General features: G+C 36.7%; 2 protein-coding genes across 6 annotated transcripts in view; both read right to left on the bottom strand.

Moving 5' to 3' along the window:
- PGGT1B (protein geranylgeranyltransferase type I subunit beta) overlaps positions 1-8,871 on the bottom strand; it is a 56,902-nt gene extending 48,031 nt beyond the window's left edge. The window contains exons 1-2 of one of the 3 annotated variants that reach the window (XR_007476308.1): positions 8,688-8,871; positions 576-694 (exon numbers count right to left, since the gene is read on the bottom strand). Coding sequence is in view for 2 of the 3 variants with exons in the window: in XM_004267465.4 (XP_004267513.1) it covers positions 576-694; positions 8,688-8,827 (259 nt within the window). In the remaining variant the exon portion in view is untranslated. Of the gene's footprint in view, positions 1-575; positions 695-8,497; positions 8,658-8,687 lie in introns of those variants that run through there. The other 2 variants (XM_004267465.4, XM_033423789.2) reach the window with 2 other exon arrangements.
- A 2,770-nt stretch (positions 8,872-11,641) lies between these two features.
- Positions 11,642-25,158, bottom strand: part of CCDC112 (coiled-coil domain containing 112) — a 30,629-nt gene continuing 17,112 nt past the window's right edge. For 2 of the 3 annotated variants that reach the window (XM_004267466.4, XM_033423788.2), the window contains 8 exons: positions 24,958-25,079; positions 22,035-22,124; positions 19,462-19,537; positions 18,669-19,059; positions 15,133-15,546; positions 13,599-13,694; positions 12,579-12,697; positions 11,642-12,370 (listed from right to left, as the gene is read on the bottom strand). In XM_004267466.4, coding sequence (XP_004267514.1) covers positions 12,340-12,370; positions 12,579-12,697; positions 13,599-13,694; positions 15,133-15,546; positions 18,669-19,059; positions 19,462-19,537; positions 22,035-22,124; positions 24,958-25,079 — 1,339 coding nt within the window. In that variant the 3' untranslated portion in view covers positions 11,642-12,339. The remainder of the gene's footprint in view (positions 12,371-12,578; positions 12,698-13,598; positions 13,695-15,132; positions 15,547-18,668; positions 19,060-19,461; positions 19,538-22,034; positions 22,125-24,957; positions 25,080-25,158) is intronic. The other variant, XM_033423787.2, reaches the window with a different exon arrangement.

Here is a 25,158-nt window from a genome sequence, read left to right as displayed (position 1 = left end):
AAACGTGTGTGTTTAGCTGATCAATAATTTATGAATTTTGAGAATTTATTTAATTGATCAAAATGTTTAAAGTTTTAAGAAGCATAAAAATGACTGAAGTATAAATAAGAGCTCTAAGAAACCATTAAAGAAATACTAATGGAACTTTAGAGGGAAAATGGCCAAGAGATTGGAATGAAACTTTTTGACAGCAATGAGTTTTTCACTGAAGAGACAAAAAGAATGGTTGGGAATGAAAAATAGAGTGAATGCTACAAAACTAATCAAACATAAATATGGACTACAATACTGCTCAACAAGCAGTAGTGAGCATGGAAATATGCAACACAGCATGGTGTACAACTGTGAATCTCCATCCAACCTTAGACATCGCTAAATTGTTCTCTCCAGAGATTAATGACTGACTAGACTTGGTCAGCACTGTGTTTGAACAGAAAGGGAATGTTACAAGGAAAACACAGATGAATAAAATATGTTAATAGTTTAGGAACAAATACTAAGATTTCCGAGTGCAACACATGTTATGCCAGGTACAACTAGTCACACTAAAAACAAAATGCTAAAAACTCACTCACTGTCTTCTGTGGGAAGGACCTGCAGGGAGTAAATCCACTCGATTATATCATCCTTGTTCACCACATCTAAGGAGTCCAACATATCCAGCCCGGAGAGCGCAAAAAATGCAATAGTCAATCTAAAAGAGAAAAATATAAAATTCCATCTTAAGTATCAAACCAATGAAGTCTTTCTGGTTCAGAAAAATAATAAACTCATTCCAACTTTACGATAATTTAAACAATATTCCCAACTTGCAAAAGCTGAAAAAACCAATTTATTCTTATAAGTTAATAGTATCAATCAAACCTTTGTTTTAATTTTTAATAAAGGAACATTTAAGGGTTAAGAAATCAACCCTACTCATCTGAAGTATACATGAATTCACTGAAACCAGTTTATGAGCAACCTGAAGGCTAAAAGTAGATTTGAAAAAGAGAATTCCCTGCACTTAATCAGTATATATAAGGCCAAAAAGGTGGAAAATATATAAAAATCTCAATTTTCACTGATTTGCCAAGAGCAATTATGCTTGTAGCTGGTGCTTAATTCTTAAGGATGTTAGAATAAATCTATCATTATTCAAATTTGTTTATGAATAATGTGACCCCTTGGAAAAAATTTATAATGAATTTTGGGGAATAAGGAACACTTTTAAAAATGCAAATGCATTTCAGTTTCCATTTTCCTAGAGACGAACATTTTTCTTCATTCTTTTTTTTTTTTCATTTTGCTGTACTCGGGCCTCTCACCGTTGTGGCCTCTCCCGTTGCGGAACACAGGCTCCGGACGCGCAGGCTCAGCAGCCATGGCTCACGGGCCCAGCCGCTCCGTGGCATGTGGGATCTTCCTGGACCGGGGCACGAACCCGTGTCCCCTGCATCAGCAGGCGGACTCTCAACCACTGCGCCACCAGGGAAGCCCGAGACGAACATTTTTGATGAAATGGAACACTATAAAGCAATATCTTTCCCCTCCAAGATTGTGCACTAAATCAGAAATCTACGCCTTGTGCTTTCATATAAAAACTAGTCCCCTCAGTGGTAGCTTTTTACTTAAAGAGTTTGTTTCATATATTTCCTTTCCTGTTGAGATGCATTCTACAATGTTGTTTGATTGAGCATGGTTATCTCGTTTCCATATTCTAATAATTCCTATGACTAATACTGATAAACTAATACTTCAAATTATCTGGTCTAAAATCTTCTAGCAGAGCCACTTGATGCATTCTATAACCTTCTAAACAGAGATTCCAAGAGAAAATTAAGCCTTAATGCCCTAAGGCAACCATTGTATATAATTAACTTCTCTGCATCTAGAACGGTATTACCAACTTTAGGAGAAATGAGAAAACAGTCACTCATTTTTTTAAAGGGTATAATTCTCTCTCTGATCCCTGGTTGAAAAGGCTGGCATCCATTAGATAACAGGAGGAGAAATCAGAGAGCAATTTAATTCCAACCAAAGCTTAAAGGCAAAAACTAAAACTGAGATACTGGTACACTCAAGAACAATACATTTTAGGGCTTCCCTGGTGGCGCAGTGGTTGAGAGTCCGCCTGCCGATGCAGGGGACACAGGTTCGTGCCCCAGTCCGGGAAGATCCCACATGCCACGGAGCGGCTGGGCCCGTGAGCCATGGCCACTGAGCCTGCGCGTCCGGAGCCTGTGCTCCGCAATGGGAGAGGCCACAACAGTGAGAGGCCCGCGTACAACAACAGCAAAAAAAAAAATTAAGAGAAAAAGAACAATACATTTTAGGAAACTCGCATTATCGAGAGAGTATTACTATGTATTAGGCACTGGGCTAGGAAATTTCTCATATATTATCTCAATTTAATTCTAACAACTCACTGAAATCCACTTGAATTAGGGTGGTGATTTATCTGGATAAGATCAGGAATAAATTAAGGGCAGTGGAACACCTTTATGTGGGGAGCAGTAGTTCAGAGCCCAGATCTGCAATAAAATGAGCTAGCCTCAAATCCTAGGTTGGTCAATTTCTAGCCATATGTAATCTGGTTAGGTTACCAAACCTTTTCTAAGTCTTTTCTAAGTCAGCTTCCTTATCTGTAACTCATTAAACTTCACACAGTTATTGTGCTTACCTGCTCAAAAGCAAGCACTAAATAAGTGGAAGCTATTATTATTGGTATTTCCCTGATTTGACGGGACAGGACTAACTTACACTATACAGGCCTTTTCATTAGTTGGCAACTTCCACCATCCCCCCAACTGCTCTTCTCCAAAACAAAATATTTTAGACATGGGGAACATTTCTACCTAACAGTACTCACATGTGAAAATCACTGCTCTTGGTGCTAATTATGTTTCATGAGATAAGGTCTGCCTTGTGCATGATATGCACTCAATTTATTGAATTACCTAACAAATAAAAGACCTGTAATACTACATCTAGCCCTCCTGGAGAGCTATCATAGGGTTCAGTTTGGCTGTAATCTATAAAGTGAATGACGACAGTCTGGTAAAATTAAGCATCTAATATTTGAGTTTATTAAATCATTATTACAGAGAAAAGCAAAAGGAAGAGAAATAAAAGTGAGGAACAACATGAGGTATTGATAAAACAATCATCTTCCTGTTACTAAAAAATGTTGTAAGAAAACATATCCAAAGGGCTATAAAAATAAGTAGGTATTATTTCCTAAGTTAAAAGCAGAAATTATCTAGTCCATCTCTTTAATTTTCTAGTTCAAGATAAGAAAGTCCAAAGAATTCAAGTAACTTGAGATTTCAATGCTAGATAACCAATGAAAACTACTCAAGGAATTCTGAGTCCAAGGTGTGTTTCTCAAATGTGGCGCAATTAGAATCAGCTTAAAAACAAACAACTTAATACACCACCAACAAAACCAGGAGAGGCCTAGGCCTTACTCCACGACAAAGGTATCATAAATTCTAGATGGAAGGTAGGGTCTGGGACCTGGTGTTTGGGTAAGTGGGGACGGGGTGGAGGATGGGGAGCTTCCCAGATGATTCTAAAGGGCAGCCAGGCTTTAGAAGCACAGCGATTCTCCACTAGGGCAATACTGTTCCCCAGCGGACATTCTGAAGACAATTTTGGTTTTCACCACTAGGGAAGGGTGCTATTTGGCATCTAGTTGGTGAAAGCCAGGGATGCTGCTAAATGTACTATGATGCACAAGACAGCCCCAGTCAACAAAGAAGTGTCTGGCCCAAAATGTCAACAGTGCTGAGGTCTAGAAACTCTCCTCTAAAGTCATACTGTTATCTGTATATAAGAGATACCTGAATGATCTGTTTTTTTGTTTTACTTGCTCCACGGTATGGATGCAAACACCAGAATTCAGTCATCCGATGGTAAACTATTTTGAAGTCCTGCATACTTAACTATTAAAAGCTTCTCGAGGTCCAGCATTTTCAACTCATAGCAGTTTAGACTAAGGTTTATAGGATTAACAACACTATAGTGAAAAGCCTGTTTATCAAGTTAAGCACCCAGCAGTGGCTGGCAGACAGAACCAAGAAGTCAGTTTGGAGCAAACATCCAGACTTCCTCTAAGGATAATAAGAAAGTATTCCTTTTCTGACCACACTAGAGTTCTCAAGTAGTCCTAAAACACTGAGAGGGAGAGAATTAAATAAGTCACATGGAATAAAAAGGAATTCTGGGCTGTGGGCCTCTGGGAGAAATAATGTAGGGTTTTGTGGTGCCCAGTTGACTGCTGCTTGGGGCAGAGACTGCTAGGCAACCTGCCTTGGTTCAGGCATCTAGAGGGGTAATCTTGCCAATGCATGCACCTAAAATCAGGCCAGTGAAGTGATTTTTACTTTATTACTTCTTTGGAGAGCATCTGTCTGTTTTCTTCCTTTCTTCTTTTCCCTAGAATTGAACTCTGAAAAACTGAACTAAGCCATGTCTTCCTGCCCCTTCTCCACCTCTGGACAGTACATATAAAAAGTTTATCTTACTTGGACGAACAAGTAACATCCCCCCAACCGCCCCACCCCCCCCCACCCCCACAATCAAGTTGCTTCACCAATAGATCAATTTGCAGGTAAACTAAATGATGTTTCTAAGCGCTACTACAGATAACATCCTCTTCCTTTCTAAATCTGCTCCTTTTGCCTCTTGTTCTCTAGACCAGTTGCTAGTTCCAACCCTAGAATTCTGGGACTCCTCCTTCTTTCTTCATCCCCTCCTTTCTGTCCCTAATTTTGCTGTCCCAGCACTTGACTCCTGGACTATTGCAACAGCTTCCTAATTGGTGCCCCTGGTTCTGGTTTTGTCCCACTTGATACAACAACCAATCTCAAATCCAATGATCACTCTAAAATGCATATCTAACCAGAAAGATCCACTGCTTGGCAACTGCCCGTCACTTACATGATATCAAATTCCCAGGTTCTTGACATGGCAAAGAAAACCTATGTCTACCTCTCCATACTAAATTCCTACCACACCTGCCTTACATTTTGAACCACTGTCAGAGAACTGACTGGTGTTTCCCTGCTCAATACTCACTTATCTATCTTTATTGTCTTTACTTATTGTCCTTTTGCCTATAATCCACTCACCCACACAAAAACTCAACACATTCTTTAATATTTAGCTCCAGGGTTACTTCTTCCAGGAAGCCTCAGACTCTTCCTCAGAGTCTCTCTTCAGGTTGATTACGTAGGTGCTTCCGGAATGCCCTGTGAATATCACAATCACCGTGCAAACAAAATCAACGTGGGCCAGGGGATCAGCAGCATCAGCCTCACCTGGGAGCCTGTCACAACTGCAGCATCTCAGACCCTACCCAGACCTACGTAATGAGAACCTGCATTTTAACAAGATCCCCAGGTGATTCATATGCACATTAGAGCTGGGAAGCACTGTTGTATTAAATAATCTGTTTGTACTTTTGTTTCTCCTATTAGGCAAACCGTCTCAAACTTTAGTGTGCATCAGAACTACCTGGGATGCTTATTATGAACCTGGACTCCCAGGCCCATACAGAAAGTCGAATGCAGTAGATCTGGGGAGGGGCTCAGGTATGTGTATTTTTATAAGTACTCTGTTATCACTGATTAAAAGCCTCCCTCACCAACACACTTTGAGAGACACACTGCCAGACTGTGATATACTTCAGATAATGAAGAGAACAAAAGGACAGAGAAGTTGCTGGCTGGTAGGCAGCTCAATGGTTACAACACAGGATACAAAGGGGATACGGAGGAAACCAGAATAGAAAGATTGTGAATGTCTTGGGGCGGGGGAAAATCATCTAAACCCTTCCTCTAGAAGAGCTGGGTCTGTAAAAATAACATAAAAGAAAATGGTCAATATTTTGCTCCCCAACTTAAAAAGGCCTACTCTAATGCCCACTGCCCAAACACAAATGACAACAATATCACATAACCAAAAAGCTCTCTAAGCCACTCATGAAAAGAAACCTGTTAACTGACAAAGCTCACAATCCAAGGTCTATATTCACTTGAGTTAACTAGTAACCATCACTTTTCAGAAGTTAATATAAAAGAAAAACCTCGAGTGAATCAACAAACAGTATACCTTATAATTTTCATAAAGCCACTGCTATTAGAAAAGTTAAAATTATTCTATTGGGCAGACGCTCCTGCTGCCGCCGCTGAAAAAAAAAAAAAAAAAAAAAAAAAAAAAAAATTATTCTATTGATCGGGCTAAAAGAAACAGGGAAATAGAATAATTTTGTCAAAATGGTGGGTCAGAAAATAAGGGTCTAAATGTCTAGTTCAATATTAGCCTTCCTAGGAGTCAGCTGTTTCACATCTATCAGTAAAAAGAAATGAACACAGGAAAACCTGAATCATTGCTTTATACCTATCCCCATACCCAGATACATGGTAGCCCCTCAATAAATGCTTGTGGAATTGAACTATAATACTAGCTAAGAATTATGACTCAGTTAATACATTGTTTTATCTTAAAACTCTATTAGTAAAAATTTCGTGACCCAGTCACCTTTGCTTAAAAAGTTGGAGCTTCTCCACAAGCATCTTAAAGTCAATTATGAGTCACATACACCACAAAAGGACTTAATGCTGAACTAAGGAAAGTAAAGAATGTGAATCAGGAAAGAGAAAAATTGAAAAACTTAAAAAAAATTACCACAAAACCCAGTATGTGCATATTATCTTAAATGTGGTTATGAATTGAGCCATTAAAAAAACCAAAATGATAAAACATACTTAAGTGACAAACATGAGGCATAAAAAGGATATAATTAATATCTCTTAAACTAGTGCACTGTGATATTACATATCTATTATCTAATATACAATGCCTGGTGTAAATCCTAAGATCATACTAAGTTATTAAATCTATTGTTAAGTTAGTTGTTTAATCAGACAATTTATGCTGCGAGCAGGATTACAGTTTACTGCCAACATGCGTTAGTCTGTATGATTTTGTCCTTGCTGAATTTTATAGACCAAACACACTAGCATTTTGAAAATGCAACCACAGACCTGTGATAGCTACAAGCAAAGTTCAACTGTTTAACAGTCAAAATAGGATGGATGTTTTTCTTTATTCAAATGCTTTAAATTAATATAAAATTAATCCTCATAAAATATGTGATTTATCAATGTATTTCTAAACATCCCATATCATTACAATCAATGACTGAGTCTTGGAAATGTTAAATTAGATCGAGGTATGGGCTCTGCTAGTCAATCAATATACATAGATGGAGAAAGGAATATAAACGATGCTTCACTCTTTCTTTAGCAAAAATCTGTTCATCCTTCAGGGCTCAGCTCGGAATAGTTATTCAACAAATATGTCCTTATTGCCTTCTCTTATGCCAGATATTAGTCAAGGTTCTAGTGCAATGCTGTCCAGTAGGACTTTTTGAGATGACGTAAATGTTGAGATAGAAACAAAAGCCACAGGCCAATGTGGTGACCGAGCACTTGAAAAGTGGTATCTACTGGAAACAAAGGAAGTGAATTTTTAATCTTATTTCATTTTAATTAATTCAAATTTAAATATCGAAATGTGGCTACCAAATTGGACAGGGCAGCCCTGGTATTACAGAGGTAAACAAGAAAGACAAAAATCCTGCCTTCATGAAGTCTACAATCCTGTGTGAAAGAAGGGTATCATCAATATATAATTTCAGGTGGTGACTGGAAGTAGTCTCCTTTGGAAAGGGTGATTAGGGAAGGTCTCTCTAAGGAAATCCGGGTTAGGAACCTGCCCTATTGAAACTGCCTGTACGTCTTGTTCAGCTGTCCTCCAGCACCTACCATAATAAATATTTCTTGACCATGTATGCGAAAGTAATCTATAAAACTTCCAAAACTGAAGTGTTCAAAATACACCACAGGCTCAGTTACGAAAATACGGAAAAGATCAGAGCAAAACCAATTGGCTCTCTCTTCCAAGCCAGTCCCATGAAGCTTTGGAGTCTCACTTCAAAACACAACAGTGCAAAGCAAAGATCGCCGCCTCCTTTCGTTATTCTCATCCCCAGATGTTTACTCTTAATGACTAACTCACAGTTTCTTAGCCTCTGCCAGATCACAGTCCTCAGACCACCCCAACTCACAATGCCATTGCAAATAAACTTTAACAGGCTGCTTCCAGCAACACTGCACCTCTTTCGCCAATCCTATCATTAGATTTACGATTCCTGGAAAGTTCTTATCTACGCAAACCTTAGAGGCTCCCTACCGCTCCTATACATTGAACACCATACAGGCATTCAATTAAGAATTAACGACTTTATGGACGAAAGGGAAGCACCGGAGAGGCTATTTAGGTAAAATACGATGACAAACCCTTTGCCTTTTTCTGTTTATACTCGGAAGCGAGGCCAAGGGACTCACAGGTTCGGAGCAGGGTAAAAAGGAAGCTCAAACTTGAAACGAAAACATGGTTGAGAAGTGAAAAGGGCGAAACCTGTAGATTCCAAAAGCCCTCGACTTACAGCTCGCCCCAGCCCTCTCGCCGTAGCTCGCGGGAGCGAGGGTGACTGCAGCCCGGCCCGGGAGGGTAAGCAGTGCCGGGTGGTCGGTGGCGCAGCCCTCATGGGGCGCCCACTTAGCCATCAGGCTCCGCAGCGCCTTTCCGGGGGGCCGGGCCCTGTGTCGGCCTCGCTGGCTGTGGCCACCAGTTACCTGCTGGTCTCGAGCGAAGAGTAGCGCTCCGGCAAGACCTGGAGGCAGCGCTGGAAGAACCGCACGTGCCGGTCCCGTAGAAAATCCAGCCGCTCTCCCTCTCCACTCCCAGCCGGCCGCTCTTCCTCCGTGGCCGCCATGCTGCTACGGAAACGACGTCCGCCGCGACCCGGAAGCAGTTGCCTCGCGGCGCGAAAGAAACCCAAGGGGCAACACCTGGGGGTCGGGTGGGGAGGGCAAGTGCGCCCTCCGCTTCCCACATCGGTGATTGAAGCTACACGCTGTCAACGGAAGGCCTTACGCGGCGCTTTCTCCCTCCCATTTCTCCGTAGGTAGCGCACGACCCCGCCTTTTCTACGCTAAGCTCCAAAGGTTTGGAAACACCTCGCAAGGCTTGTAAAATTCAGCCCACAAATCCACACATCCTTCCAGAACTTTTATCTTGGATATTTGGGAGGAAGTGCAAGGTCAGTAGCTTCAAGTTCGCTTTGAGAAAAGTAAGGCCCTAAAGAACATGAAGATGGTACATATGAAAATAGAGATGGGCCAGTATAAATTTGCCAACAGACTCATTTTTGGAAGGCCACAGTTTTAAGCTGAATGGATGGAGAAACTCAATCTACAAATCAAATTATTTGGTTATGGGGATAACCAAATGCTTATTAATTATCGACACACAGACACACACACACACACTCCCTGTTCACTCGCATGCGAGGATTTGTATCATTTGCTTTTACGAGACAAAGATTTTACTCCTTGAGTCAATGTGTCATCCAGCATCAATGTTGGATCAATTTGCAACGGAAAATATGCGCAACGTGTTCTCTACGCATATGCTAAAAAAATGAAATAACATAGGCTTCTAGCTTTTTTTTTTCTTCTTCAAAAAGAGGGATTTAAGTTGCTTCAACCATATATTCTTCCCTTTAAAAGTTTACGATTCAGTCTTGGGGGAAAAAAATCCACGCAAGGATCAGGCCTGAACTTGGTTTTTATAATCAACTAATAGAAGTTTGGGCATAATTTCAATTGTTAGCTTTCTTAGAAAATGTATTTCTTAAAAAACATACCACGTGGGCTGGAGTTATCCTAATTCACCAATCCAAAGCACCTTGCATAATGTTAGGTACTAGTAACTAATTATTCACAGGTACTCCTGCATGTCTTTAACAAATATTGCATTAACAACTGCCAGGTAGGGGCAGAGGGCTGTCCTTGGTGCTTCCCTACAAATACAGAGGCCAACAGTCCTTGCCCTTTAGGTACGCCCAGTTTAGAGGAGTTTTCACTTCATTATTACAATGAAGATCTCTCTCTCTCACTTACACATATACACCACAAAATGTCTGAAGATGTTCAAAGTGAAATTACATCACACACATATAACTTACTAGAATCAATTATGCACATTCTATATAAGCTCAGAAAGACAATCCTATTCAACCTGGCCCTTAAAGGGGAGCCAATATTTCATCTGATTCTCAGCCCACGAACCACTAATCTGATCCAAATCTGGAGGAAATACTTCTATGGTGGACTCATTGAGAGATAATATACCTCCTAGGTAAGTAATCACCCACCTTTTCATGGGTGATTCTGACCATACAAGATTTTTGACATACATGTGACAGAATCTAACCCCCTACATAAAATGTCACTCTACATTATTAGTTAAGAAGTATAAATAGCACAAGTCTTCAAAGTATAGGAATGATAGAGTATCTATAAAATTGAATACTATTTATCCATTAAATGATAATGTTTGAACTATACAGAAACAGAAAAATATGTGATGTAATGTTAAGAGATTACAGTGTAATATCTAAAATGTATTCTAAGACTACCTATTTAAAATATGTAGGTGTATTTCTGGAAGAAATTACCTTAGGGTAGTGGAATTATGGGTGCTTTATAACATTTTTCCTTTAGTGTTTTTTTCTAAATTTCTTATTAATATACTTTTTAATCTGGTATAAGAAATGTTTATTTGATATCTCTTCTATGAGCCTGTAACTGTAGACATTATTATGTTTATTGTACGTCCTTTATACAAAGGATCCATATGATAAATTCCTCATTTATTTTATCAATAGATTCAGTTAGAAGGACTAGTTTCTTCAAAATACTTCCATACTTACTTTTATTAAAAAAAACAAAACAAAAAATAAAACAAAAAGCTATAAGAACCATATCACCCAGTAAGCTTACCTTAGATGCAGGAAACTAAAAGCTGTATTTGTGTACAACAAAAAGCAACATGTTAGAAAGTAATGTATAAGAAACCTTTACTTTTCTGTATCTTGTCGCTGTTCAATTCTGTTTTTAAATTTCCTTGTCCTGTTCTTTGTTTTATTTCTAAACTGCCTCAAATCATTTTAAAAAGTTAAGGAGAACAAGTACAATAAATGAAATGGGCATTCCTGATTAAGGATGTTTTATATTAATTCTCTCATTTTGCACCAATAATTGTATAATCAGAATTCAGTTTCCATAATTTGGAGGCCATCTACTTTGAATATTAACTTTGAAATATGAAAAGGTTTTGACTACTACTCATAGTAAATTTCTGAGTCATTTGACCTAAATGTATCAAATTACAATTAAAGATACTCTAATATAAAAGTTATAAGAAATGAGTTTCTATATTTATTATGTATATGATGCCTTTCCTATAAGATGGGAACTAATTAAAGTTAGGAACTAAGATTTTTTTAATAAGAAAAGTTGAGTCAAATTAAGTTAAATTGTGTTTTCATTTACAAAAGTTTGGAGATTTTAAAATTAACTCTTTTGACCAAATATATTAGTCTAGCAATTTTAAAACATTTTAAATACCACTAAGAGAAATCATAGTATTCTAAAGCCAGCTTATTTCAGATAATGTTTCAAAACAGAAGATTTTCATATTTTGAGGCAAACAAAGCAGAAAAGAAAACTGCATCAGCCAAGAAGATGTGAAAGACACAAGATTTTATAAATGTGTGGAGTCCAGAAAGGCTGAAAGGAGATTTGGAATAGCTAAAGGAAACCAAAAAGATTAAATATCAATAATACAAATAATAGGGTATATATGAGATGAGAGGCATATTTTTAAAATAAATATTCTCTATATAAAACAAAGCATGCTTCAAACAAATACAAAATATTTGGTACACAAAAATGTAGTAACTGACAAATTACCAATTTGTTAAACTTAGAAAAAGTACCAACTTATTTCATAACTCAAAAAAAAAAAACTTTACATTTTTGTTACTCAGGCTAATTTAGCTCCAAGTTATAAATCTTACAATTTTGGTTTAAAAATGTTACTGTATGATTGTCTCAATTTATTTTGCTATGCAGTGACAAAAACAAAGTATCTTTCAAATGTTCTAAGTATTTAAATGAAATACTGTTTCTAACATAGACTTATTCAAGGAACTTTTACATCAATAATAGGCCAACTTGTACATTAATTACCCTCTTAGTATAAACAGGAAACACTAATGACAATGCCTCATGGAACTTAATACCTGCCAATTCACATGCAACACAATAATCAATCTGACTAGGCTAGTAATATTTCAAGAACACAGTCACTCTCTCCTATAACAGAATATGCTAACATTCTCATCAACTGAATGCCAATTTCATTATCCCATATTCTTTTCTAAACTCCTTGTCTCCAGGTTGGAATAGCCCTAAGGAGAAGAAGAAAAGAGCAATTACAAATATATAGGATATTTTTTAAAAGTTCTGATTAAATGTTAACTTTAAAAAAGTATATAGATTTATCAACTTTTTATTATAAAACACAATATACATACATAAACTGCATAAAATATATACAATTTATATGCAGTTTATTAAATTATTATAGAGTGAACACCCATTCTAACTCCTTTTTACCTATGTGGGATATGTAGAAGTGGCCCAGAGCCTGTTGGTCCTATCTTTTTGGTGCGTTCTTCCCAACCTTTGGTAGGTTTGTAAACTCTAGAGGGATCTCTACTAATGTTGTTTTCAACCTGTAATCAGAAGTAAAATGAGTGCCAGTTAATTTATATGAACTATTAAGTTTGTACTTGTAAGATCCTTAGTAACAGACAGCAGTTTTAAGGAAAATACTTGATATTCGCTAGACAGAAATAAAACCGTTTCAGTAAACTTATAATTGTGCTCATATAGCTAAAATAAAATTTGGATTATATCAATCTATTAATAAAGTGTTAATTTAGGGGTTTTTTCTAGTTCAATTATTTTTTTTTTTGCAGTACGCAGGCCTCTCACTGTTGTGGCCTCTCCCGTTGCGGAGCACAGGCTCCGGAGGCGCAGGCTCAGCGGCCATGGCTCATGGGCCCAGCCGCTCTGCGGCATGTGGGATCTTCCCGGACCGGGGCACGAATCTGTGTCCCCTGCATCGGCAGGCGGTGGGAAGCCCAAGTTCAATTATTTTATTCTACTTCCACTGTTGTATTTTTTTCTATTTCTATCATGAGGGAAATGTAATGCAGCAAAGTATGATAGTGATATAGCCAGACAATAAATTTAAGATAAATAAACACCAGTAAGTCCTTTGTTTTATCCATGAGAGTCACCAGTATCTTTATCACCAATGAAATTAAACAATGCTCATAGCTGCTATAGGTCTAAAATATAGGCTCATATAGGAAGAATGAAGAAAAGAATGAAGAGTAGGAAGAGAGAAGGAATTTAGGGTAAAAGAAAATGAGGTGCTTATAATGTGAAATGGTAGAATTCAAACAACAGCTGCTTAAGTTGTACCAAGTTATTTTTTGTAATATGTAAATAAATAAGTGTGAAATAAAGGAGATGGATAAAAAGAAAATGGATTTTATGTTTGTATCCTTACAAATCAATGAATTAGGATAATAACAATGAAAATAAATTAATCTCAGGACTGAGTACCTTTTCTTTTAATTTTGCCAGTTTTCTTTGTTTTTCTGCCTTTTCATCTTCCTTTGATTGTCTATCTAGAATTTTCAATTCAAGTTTATGTAAATCCTAAAAGACATAACCAACAAAAAAGATAACATTAAGAAATTAAAATCAGCTAGAATCTGTTTCAAAGTTTATTAAAGTAAACTTTAATAAAGTTTAAAGTAAAATTAAATTACCTTAAGTAGCAATACTCCTTTAATATCAACTTTTTCCAAAAAAGGTAAGAGCTTTATTTTCTGAATATAAATGTAATACATGCACATCCTTTCTGAATCACCTTCTTTTAGGCGTTTCTTGTTTTATTTTATGGCTCAGTCTAAAACTTCCTTTTAATGGGTGAGTTAGCCTATTTTCACTTATCAATACAGATATGTCTGGTTTTAGACCTCTCATATATTTTCTGTATAACAGGTTTTCTTTTTTTTCCTAAGCCTTTAATTATGTGACCTGCTTGCCTTTTTGGGGAGTGGATCTTTTGTTATTTAGGGAGATTTTTATATATGAACCAAAAGAAATCCCACTAGTAATGTGTTTTTTTCCTATTATTTTTCTTTGTATTTCCCTTATTTTTGCTTTATGAGTGTTGTTCCTATGTATTCTGATGCATATAACAATTCATAGCACTTACCTCTCATTTGTACTCTTTTTCATTTTAAAGTACCCTTCCTTGTCTTTTTTAATACATTTGGACTGAATTCCACCCTGTCTGATAATAAGATTGCAACTTCTTTCTTTGATTAGGATTTTTCTTATATACATTTGTTTAAAATCACCTATAATCCTCTCAGCAATAACCTTGATTCCTTTAAGTATATGTTGAGTATCTATAATGTGCTAGACCCTAGGGTAAAGGATGAACAAAAAGGGCAAAACCTCTGCCTTCATGGAGCTTACATTATGGTAGGGAGATGGACAGTGAACTAGTAAGCAAATCACCTATAGGGAAAAGCCAGCCAGTTCGGCAAAGGAAACAAGACATTCATGGCCTGGCCTGTGGCTACCTTTCCAGCCTTGTCTCCTGCTGGTTCCCATCTCCCAGTTGATGCCCTAAAAATACTGAAGTGTTTACAGTTTCCCCCACAAACTACTCTGTTACACTCCTCCAAGCTGCCCATTCATGTTCACTCTACTAAGAGAGATCTCCCCTTTCCTTCCCCTTTCTTCTCTTCCAAGACTCAACTCAAGTATCACCTTCTGTCTCACACTCACAGTTATGGTAAGCTTTCCTTCTTGCACATCCACCTCCGAAAGTTCTCTGTCCACACCTCAATCACCACAGTTTACCATATTATACTGAAGTCCTCTATTTGCACACCAGTCTTTCCCAGTAGACTATAATCTACTAGAAAGCAGGGAGCATGGCCCACTTATTTTGGTGTACTAATGCTAGGTCCAGGCCAGATATATAAGAAGGATTCAATTAATTTTTGCTGAACTGAACCTGGAAGTAATACCTCCATGTGTATCACTGAAAAATTATTTAGGAAATGTATTTACTCACTCTTTCTTGAAACCTGGAAATTTCATCAGCAGCGGTTTTTCTTTTTTCTGCCTTTTCTGTCTTTTCCCTAATCTCCTTTTCAAGTCTCAACAATTCTTCCTGTTCTTTCTTCTGCTGGGTATAAGTTTCTAGCAGCAATTTTAGTTTACATTGGCGTTGACGTTCTTTCTGCTGCTTTTTCTCCTTCTCTTGCTCTTCTTTTAACTGGGAAGCATATTTCATTGACATTTCTATACTTTTCTGTTTTTTCCAAGCTTCAACTGCCAATTTCTGCTTCTTTCTTTGTTCTTCTTTTTGCTTTTGATTATCTTCCTGTTTATTATGAAAAAGCATTGGTATGTTCTCCGCTTTTTCCTTCAACTTGAAAATTTCCTCCTTTTTTTGCTGCTTTTTGGTTTTCCAATTCTGAATAGACTAAATGGTTAAAACATAGCAAGAAAAAATATTTTTAATAGCCAAAAGCATTTTATTTTTTAATTTGGCCACACTGTGCAGCATGCGGGATCTTACTTCCCCAACCAGTGATCGAACCTGGACCCCGGCAGTGAAAGAGCTGAGTCCTAACCACTGGACTGCCAGAAAATTCCCACCAAAACCATTTTAAAATACAACCTCAAATCCATCTTTCTTTCTAGAATAGTGTTGCAGGATGCTAGTTGCTTAGTTTTTAAAAGTGTTTTTTTAAACCAATGCAGGTTTTTTCTATTTCTATTTGTAAAAAATTTAATGTATCTTTTAAAACACTGAATAATGGCTATTCCATCAGCCTTTCTCTTCCTCTTTTAATCCCCAGGTACACAAGGACAACACCTCATTAAGTATCTTCCTCCCCTTCACCTCCTTCATTGTGTTCAGGGGAAACATCCCTTTCCTCTGATCATTTCACTTCTGCTTCCAAATCCTCTTTCTAGGCTTAGAATCCTTTCTGAGTGACCTATCTCTGGTCAAAATATCAGAAGAGGAATTAAAAGTGGGGTAGTTGAGAGTATGTGCTCTGAAGCCAGGTATTTGGGACCAAATCCTGGTTTTGCCATTTACTAGGTGTAACCTTGGACGAGTCACTAAATGTCTCTGTCCTCATTTTGCTCATCTGTAAGTGGTAGGCAGCACTTCTCAAACAGGGTTGTTGTGAAGTTTAAATGAGTAAATGCCTGGCACATAGTGCTTCATAAGTGTAAAAAAAAAAAAAAAAAAGTAAAACGTAAAATAGCTTCAGATCTTTATATATGGGTATGTAAAGATTATTTAAAATTCTAGCAGCCTTCTCTGCCATAAAGGAAACATCCACTGAATTACTTTCCCCTCAAGTTGGGAAATCATTTCCTCATCTTTCCTTATGGTATATCATTCATTTTCATTAAATAAATCCTTATGCTGTGTGTACTATACGCAAGACAATGTGACGGGAACCATAGAAGATTAAAACAATACCAAATGCCATCTAGTATAGTGCTACTCAAAGTACTGGTCCACAACAATATCAGGAATTCATGCCAGGATGTACATCAGTGTACTGCTTCCTCAATGAGAAAGTTTTCTGTGAAAAAACAGCCACCTGAACTAAATAGTGTACTTACTGGGTAGCTGATTCTCATGCAATCATGATAACTCACTGAAGACCAGAATAGTTTGCAAACTAACATCCAGTCCATGCACCATGTTTGAGCAGCATTGCTTGAGGTGAGATATGTACATAAATACTAGAATACAGAATGTGCCATCGCACATCACACAAGACGTATAAACAAGTACTAGTGAAATTCTGAGCGGACTATTTATGTTTGAGTGAGCAGAAAGGAAGCAGCATCTGATCTGGGCAGATTTGGGCAGGTTGATAGTGGAAGGGGGAAGAAAGAAGGAGGTTCCAAAAAGTGAGAACAAGATAAGCAAGGGTAGTTGGGCCAGAAAGTTCATGGAATGTCTGAAAATAAGTATGTTCATTTAGGCAAAACACAGGATATATTAAAGGAAATGGGAGATAAAAATGGTAAATTTCCTACTCAACATTTTAAACTCAACAGATTTGAAACTGCATTCCTGATGCTGTACCCCCAAGCTTCCCTCTTCTCTTCCACCATGTCCTACTTCAGTAAATGACACCTCCACTTTCACACCCCCTCTTACCTCACCCCTACATCCAATCAATCATCAGGTATCAGGAAACAGAGTGGCTGGGAATAAGAAGAGAAAGCCGGAATCCAGGTGGTTTACCTTCATTACAAGAAGCACTGTGTCTGTTCCTTTTCCCTAGAGAGGTGGTTCTCAAACTTTAGCTTATTAACATAATAACCTAGAGTACTTGTTTAAACACAGATTTTGGGGCCCCGCCCCCAGAGTTGAGATTAGGTCTGGGGTTCGGGCCTGATAAATTCTAACAAGTTCCCAGGTGATGCTGACTTTGCTGGTCCACAGACCACTTTGCTGGCCTGTGGACCTCAAGTTTTCAGTATCGTGGAGAAAAAAATCCCAAATAATTCTTAATTGCTTGTCATTTTGAGTTTTTAAAAATGACTTATGTTTCAAAGTTTTTCTTAAAGTTTCAAGTCTCAACCTTACGAACATTCAACTTATTTTGGGCAGAAACAACTGCAACAACAAATGCCAGCTATTTCTTCTAAAACTTTAGACTACACGTGCAATCAAATATTTCTTTAATGCTCCTTAGGTATGTTGTTTGTTGAATTGTCATACCTTTCTTGTTAAACCAATCGAGTTAAAGTTTATCTAGCTACAAAGTCTACAAAAAAGTGACTCAAACTTAGACTATCTAAACCCATGGTTCTTGACCAGGGGCAATTTTTTACCCTCCAGGGGACATCTGGTAATGTCTGGAAATATTTTTGATAATCACAATTCAGGGGATGCTACCAGCATCTAATGGGTGGAGGTCAAGGATGCTGCTAACCATCCTACGATGCACAGGAGAGCCCCCAGAGCAAAGAATTATCCAGCCCAAATGGTCAACAATGCCAATGTTGAGAAATCCTGATCTAAACCAGAGCCAGAATAATATTTTTGTGAAAATGGAACTTTTTAGGTATTTGCTGCAATTAAGAGTTACCCCTTTACTCTGGAGTTGCCAAAATTTTGAGTCTTTTAAAATAAACAATGAGGCTGAAGTGCCAAAACTAAAAGAAACTTTTGAGTCAAAGAGCTTTCTTTCTACTGCCTCTTTATTTTCTGTTGAAAATAATGTGGCCTTTGCTGGTAAGATGACTTTTATCAAAAGCCTGGGTAAATCTGCATTTCCCACACTTCTGGTGGACACAGAGGGTGTTGCCCACTGTCAGACGTTTTCTGACCCACTGTATTATTTACTGGAGTAGATATGCTGGATGTTGAGGATGTCCAACTATAGTTCCACTAAAATGACTTCACTTCTCAATGCCTCAGTTTCACCCTCTATAAGATGGGGGGAAAAACTGTAACATACCTCACGGGGTTGTTGTAAAGTTAATAATACGTGTTAAAGAGTTTAGCACAGTCCTAGAACACAAAAATATACAACAAATAATAGCTATTATAATTGTTACTACCTCTTTTTTCCTTTCTTCTAGGGCCAGAAATTTTTGATACCATTTCTCATGCTGTTGAACTTCATCCTGTGTTCTTCCAGGAAGGTGTTCAAGAACTTCTCCCATAAATGCTGGCTTCCCTTTATGCTTGTTTCTCACCTTTACAAAGTTCTGGTGATCATAATCATCCCAGCCCCCTTGTCGCCCTCCTGCTTGCTGAAGGAATTTTTCAAACTCTACCACTTCTTCTGGAAGAGTACTTGGTGTTACTTTGTCTACAGGAACTTTGCTCGACATTGCTCTGAAAGCTTTCTCTGTTTCCGAATTATCCAAAGCCCATGTGTCCATTTTTCTTGATATGGCACACAACTCATTATTAGTTGTCTTCTCTTCTTTAATAAGCTCTTCATAGCTAAAATTTTTAAAATAAAGTTTGAAAAATAAGATACAAACCAATCCATATTAACCCTTCATTTTTCTTCAAATTTTATGATTCCCAATTCTTTTGATGTCATCTTCTCCACTTTACATTATTAACATTTATAAATCTAAGCCTTAAAAGAGTTTCCTCAGAGAAAAAACAATCTTTCAAATTCTTATGTGAGATTTTATAGTGTCCAAATATAAATGAAAATTCACTTCAAACATGAAAAGCAGTCTAAAACCTAAAGCAAAAGAAAAGAGGTTTTATATTGCCTTTGTGTAAGACTAGTATTAAATACATAAGAATAAAATAGTTTACATACAACAATCTAGTAAAGAGTTATTGAAAAAAAGGTAAATAATTGTATATTAAAATGTATTTAAAACATACATCAACCTCTGCTCTTCCTTAAAAGTGTTAATTGCATTTTCAATTTCTTCCATCATTTCTCTGAGCTTTTCAACAACTGTAAAAAGAAAAAAAGAAAAAAAGGAAAAATTATGTTATGTCATATTTTATTATGACTAAGAATTAAAAATTAGGAAGAAAATTAGAATGTTCCCTTAATTTAAAAACATTTCTTAGGGGGCTTCCCTGGTGGCACAGTGGTTGGGGGTCCACCTGCCGGTGTGGGGGACACAGGTTCGTGCCCTGGTCTGGGGGGATCCCACATGCCGCGGTGCAGCTGGGCCCGTGCGCCATGGCCGCTGGGCCTGCGCGTCCGGAGCCTGTGCTCCGCGGCGGGGGAGGCCGCAGCAGTGAGAGGTCCGCGTACCGCAAAAATTATATATATATATAAAACACATTTCTTAGCCTAAAGGACAAGAAAAAAATGTGCTTTTAAAAAGTGAATTTTTATGATTGCAGTTTTTTGTTTTTGTTTTCTTCTTTTTTGCGGTACGCGGGCTTCTCACTGCTGTGGCCTCTCCCCTCTCCCGTTGCGGAGCACAGGCTCCGGACGCGCAGGCTCAGCGGCCATGGCTCACAGGCCTAGCCGCTCCGCGGCATGTGGGATCTTCCCAGACGAGGGTAGGAACCTGTGTCCCCCGCATCGGCAGGCGGACTCTCAACCACTGCACCACCAGGGAAGTCCCGATTGCAGTTTTTTGATTACAGATTTTTTCCTATGCACATATCTTAAATATTTTTCCCCAAAAAATATTTTATACCACATATATTTTTTTGTGACATGCACTTTTTCTTTAACAAAATGTTGTAGTTAACTTTCCATATCAATATACATATGGCTACTTCATTCTTTTTATGGCTACATGGTATTTCATTGTCTAATGCTACCCTAATTCATTTAATTAATTCTCCAACCGATGAACCTTTAAATAGATGCAATGCTGTAGTAACTATCTTTGCATACATATTTTTGCATGCTCAAATAAATATTTTTAATTTTTATTTTATATCACAGTATAGTTGATTAACAATGTTGTGCTAGTTTCAGGTGTACAGCAAGGTGATTCAGTTATACATACACATGTATCTATTCTTTCTCAATTCTTTTCCCATTTAGGTTATTACAGAATATCGAGCAGCGTTCCCTGTGCTATACAGTAGGTCCTTGTTGGCTATCTATTTTAAACATAGCAGTGTGTACATGTCAATCCCAAACTCTCAGTCTATCCCTGCCACCTCAAATAAATACTTTTAGAGGATAATTGATAACCTTAAATGCTAAATCAAAAAAGTATGCCCACTTTACAGTATGCTAAATACTGTCACACTGTCCTTCAGAGAGGCTCTATCTCTTTACAGTTCTTGAGAGTGCTCCTTCCCATGTAATTCTAGCCAGTTCCAAAATAACCAAAAATTTATTGTCATTGATTTAATTGACATTTTTATAATAATTAATAAGCCTGAGCACCTTTTCACATGTGTTTTGTGTTTCTTTTGCTATAATATGCAACTTACAATCTTTGCCCATTTTTCTGTTGCTCTAATTTGTAGGTACTCTTTACACATTATGGATATTAGCTTTTTAAGTTACATATATACTGCTAATATTTTCCTAATTTGTATTTCAACTTTGCTTATGGTTTTGAGGTATTTTTTAATAGTCAATTATGTCCACTTTTTTCTTTATGGTTTCTGATCTTTGTCATTCTTATAAATTATAATACAATTATAAAAATATTAACCCATGTTCCTTTCTAATATTTTAATGGTTTCATGTATTAATTTAATAAATAATAATTATATTTACTATTTTTTATTGCTTACTATGTTATAAGCAGTGCATAAATGCTTTATGTGCATTGTCTCACTTCATTCCTGCAACAGCTCTATGAGTTAGGTTGTATGATTTTCTCCATTTTAGAGCTAAGTAAATGAAAGCTCAAAGAGATCAGGTAACTTGCCTAAAATCACTTAACTGATAGTTCAAGGATTTGACCCAACATGTGTCTGATTCTTAAGTCCATACATTTTGAGCACTTTACTGCATTGCTTTGATCTCTCAGAAATGAATGCTGGCTTAAGCAAGGAGGTAAGGATACAATTTTGTTTTTCACAAATGACTAGAATTTGCCCCAATACTACTTAGCCATTCCCTTAGGTGTTTGAAATGCCTCTGAAAGGCAATAATTTCAAAAAGCAAATGATGGGAAAACACTAGGCTAAGAATCAAGAAATCAGTCTTCTTTTCCTCTTCATCAGCTGAATCTGAATCTTTGCATACCACAGATTCTTCATCCTGTATGTGACACTATTATCTGTTCTGTCTACTTCATCATTTGTAAGAGTTTGATAGTATTTTAAAGATAAAAAAATACATAAACACCAGATATTACAGTTTTCTGATGTATCCTTATGAATCCCTAACCAAAAAGTAGGGCTTAGCTCCTCCATTAATGCCAAATAGAAAAATTCTTACTAGAAAAGTATAAACTCTTCTAATGAACAAAAGAAAAAACTAATACATGAGAAAAAATATAAAATCTAAATTTACTTACAATCAGGTGTAGGCTTCACATCTTTTAACTGATGCTGAAGTTTCTTTACATTGTTGTGTATTTTGGCCAATTGTTGCTGGATTTTTACTCCTGTAAGGGAGAAGTATGTACTTTAAAATAACTCTATGACAAATGTGGTTCAGGATTCTTCATACAAGACTGATCACCACTATTTAATAAATGATAGTGAAAAGCAATTAAATAATGAACAAAAGATGGTTATTTATAAGTGTCAAAACAGCCTGAACAAACTCTTGCTCTAACTAAACCATCTCTCAATTTCCTCTAATGTTTTAAAGCACAATAGCCTAAATCTTACTATAACCTGTGCCAAGGAAATGTCCTTGGAAATATTTTTTTAAACTCTAGAGACTGAGTTATTGGACACTCAAATACATGGATCAGTAGCATAGGTTTAGTCATGTTTTGTTCTTTAACAGTTTTTTTCTTTCTCTTTTAATTTGTTATAATTTATGGACATAGATTTTGACCTCAACTACTGTTGGAATATTAAAACTGTCTAACCAATATTAATTCTATGAATACTGACAAACTTCCTAGTGAGAATTAACTTCATCTAACCACATCCTCTAAGATGGGGCTGGTGATACCCACTGGTGTCACAGTCATGGCCTTGAGGAGATGTCTCAGGTGCCATTTACTGGTATGTATGCTACAGGTTGCCAAGCTCAGCCAAAGGACCAGTCTGAAGTAAAGTGTTAGGCCCACAATAAAAGCCTGAAGAACAGAAGAGGGTCTCAAAGCCATTTTCAGATGTTCCGTATCAGCAACAGGAAGACTGGGTTCTTCTTTCATATTTTCTTTCTGAAGTTGTAATCTTACTTTAATATTTACTTAAATTATTAGGCTAAAGTCAAATATTCACATTCATATACATATTCATATATAGTAATATTTTATCATCTTTGGGTATTTTACTTATGCACCCCCCTTATTTTTTTGCAACTTTTCCACAAATGAACATGAGGCAGCAAAAGGCTCTGTTCAAAAGTCCTTAAAAGCAATAATTTTTTAAAAAGTTTACCTTTAGGCCTGAAGCCAGTTCTAATATTCAAAACAAACCTCAAATATGTGTATGTGACTTTGGCTTGTTCTATTTTTTATTAAAATTCAAGTGTTCCATAAAAGTAGAAACTTTATCCAATGTATTTTACAGAGTCTTACTGTTGAAACTTTAGGTCAAGAAACTTCCCTAGTAAAGTAATCAGGAAAGTGTTTTTTGTTGTTTTATTTTTGCCACAGTTTGATCAGCTACAGTGATACTGCTATAGGGCAAATGATCTTTTTATTTTTTTAATTAATTTATTAATTTATTATTTTTTTTGGCTGTGTTGGGTCTTCTTTGCTGTGCGTGGGTTTCGGTAGTAGTGGCTTGCGGGCTCTAGAGCACAGGCTCAGTAGTTGTGGCACACGGGCTCAGTTGCTCCGCGGCATGTGGGATCTTTCCGGACCAGGGCTCGAACCCATGTCCCCTGAATTGGCAGGCGGATTCTTAACCACTGCGCCACCAGGGAAGTCCAGGCAAATGATCTTTTATTAATTCATTTGGAACTGACATTCTGCACTGCAGGCAAACCATTCAAATACAATATTACATAAATTCAGGCTAAAATTGTGGCATGATATTTGATGTAAGGAATATGTATTTAGTACTCCTGAGCTGTAATATGTGAAGGGGAAATTTCTATATCCTTATACTAACACAGTGCATTCCTTTTTCTCCTAGATAAAATAAACACAAAGTGTGAATAAAGAGAGGCAAAATTGTAGAAGAGAAATAAAATGATAAAAATAAAGTTGCCTTAAAAGGGGGAAAATCAAATAATTTAAAATGCACAGAATGGAGACACTCTACTTAATGGCATGACTGAGAGACAGAAAGATCAGCCTTGCTTTTGTCTGTAAAAGAACTGAGGGACATTAAGAAATATTAAACAAGGGATGCTTAGATTCCTTTATGAATCAAAGAGGAGAACTGGCAATTTGGCATTTATGTTAGGTCTTATCATTCCAACACAAGAGGGAGAATGATTCTTGCCACTATCTCACAAAAGATGACTTTTTAAAATAGCGCAATCTTACATTCTGAAAGGAAAAACTTATTAAAATATTCTTTTAATTGACTATAAGGGAGTCCCATGAGCAGTATAATCTCTATATAATAAGTCTTAATATTTTATAAAGCTTAGTGGGTTGATAACCATTATTTTTCCTTTAATCAAAGCTAAGATGTTTTTATTATTATAACATAAGGACTTTGCAGCATATAAAATCTACTCTACAAGGAAACAAAGTATTCTTGTAGAATTCTTTTTTAAGGCCAACATTTAGTACACTGTTAACAATGATTAATATTCATAACAAACAACAGAACATATTCACTGTACAACCTCTAAGGCACTTTCTTATATATTATTTCATCAGATGCACAGACAGCTCTACTATGGTAGAAATGGTAGGTTTTATATCACAAACAAGTAAACTCCAGTTTAAGCAATTATGTGACTTGACCACTTCATACCACTAAGTACAGGTTCTGAATCTGTTGATGATTACTTAATCCAGGGCTCAGTCAGTAAGATCGTGGTGATGAGCTAAGATCAGACAGCCCAGGAATCAATTTCCCTTTACTTTAAAAAAATTTAATAGCATTAATTGATTTGACAACCAGAAAACAAAACCCTCTTTTTCCTATTAAAATTAAAGAAATATACACAGAAAACAATCCAGTCAGAATAACTAGTGACCCCAAAAAATAAATACATACCCCTAAAAGATAAACTCATTACCAGCTAGAAAGTACCTTGATAGAGAAAATAACACAGTCAATGAACAAAGACAAAGCACAGGGCAAAACTATAACTTTATATCTCAGGTTTTGTTCATCATGAACTCAACTTACTGTCTGTTTTCCGGCTGTTAATCAATTTATTTTCCAATTCTTCCAGCATACTATGTTCAATTCTGAAGTCACTTTTTTGGTTGTAGAAATGATTGTGTTTATCTTTTTCTATGTTAATAACTCTTTAGGGAAAGAAACAAATAGTGTAAATATGATTTAAGTATATTTTTAATTGTTTAAAATATGAAGATACTTACAATC

The sequence above is a fragment of the Orcinus orca genome, chromosome 3 (assembly GCF_937001465.1).
Source record: "Orcinus orca chromosome 3, mOrcOrc1.1, whole genome shotgun sequence".
NCBI classification, from domain to species: Eukaryota; Metazoa; Chordata; class Mammalia; order Artiodactyla; family Delphinidae; genus Orcinus; species Orcinus orca.
The sequence above is the reverse complement of the archived record's forward strand: the minus strand, read 5'-3'. Positions and strand labels throughout refer to the sequence as shown.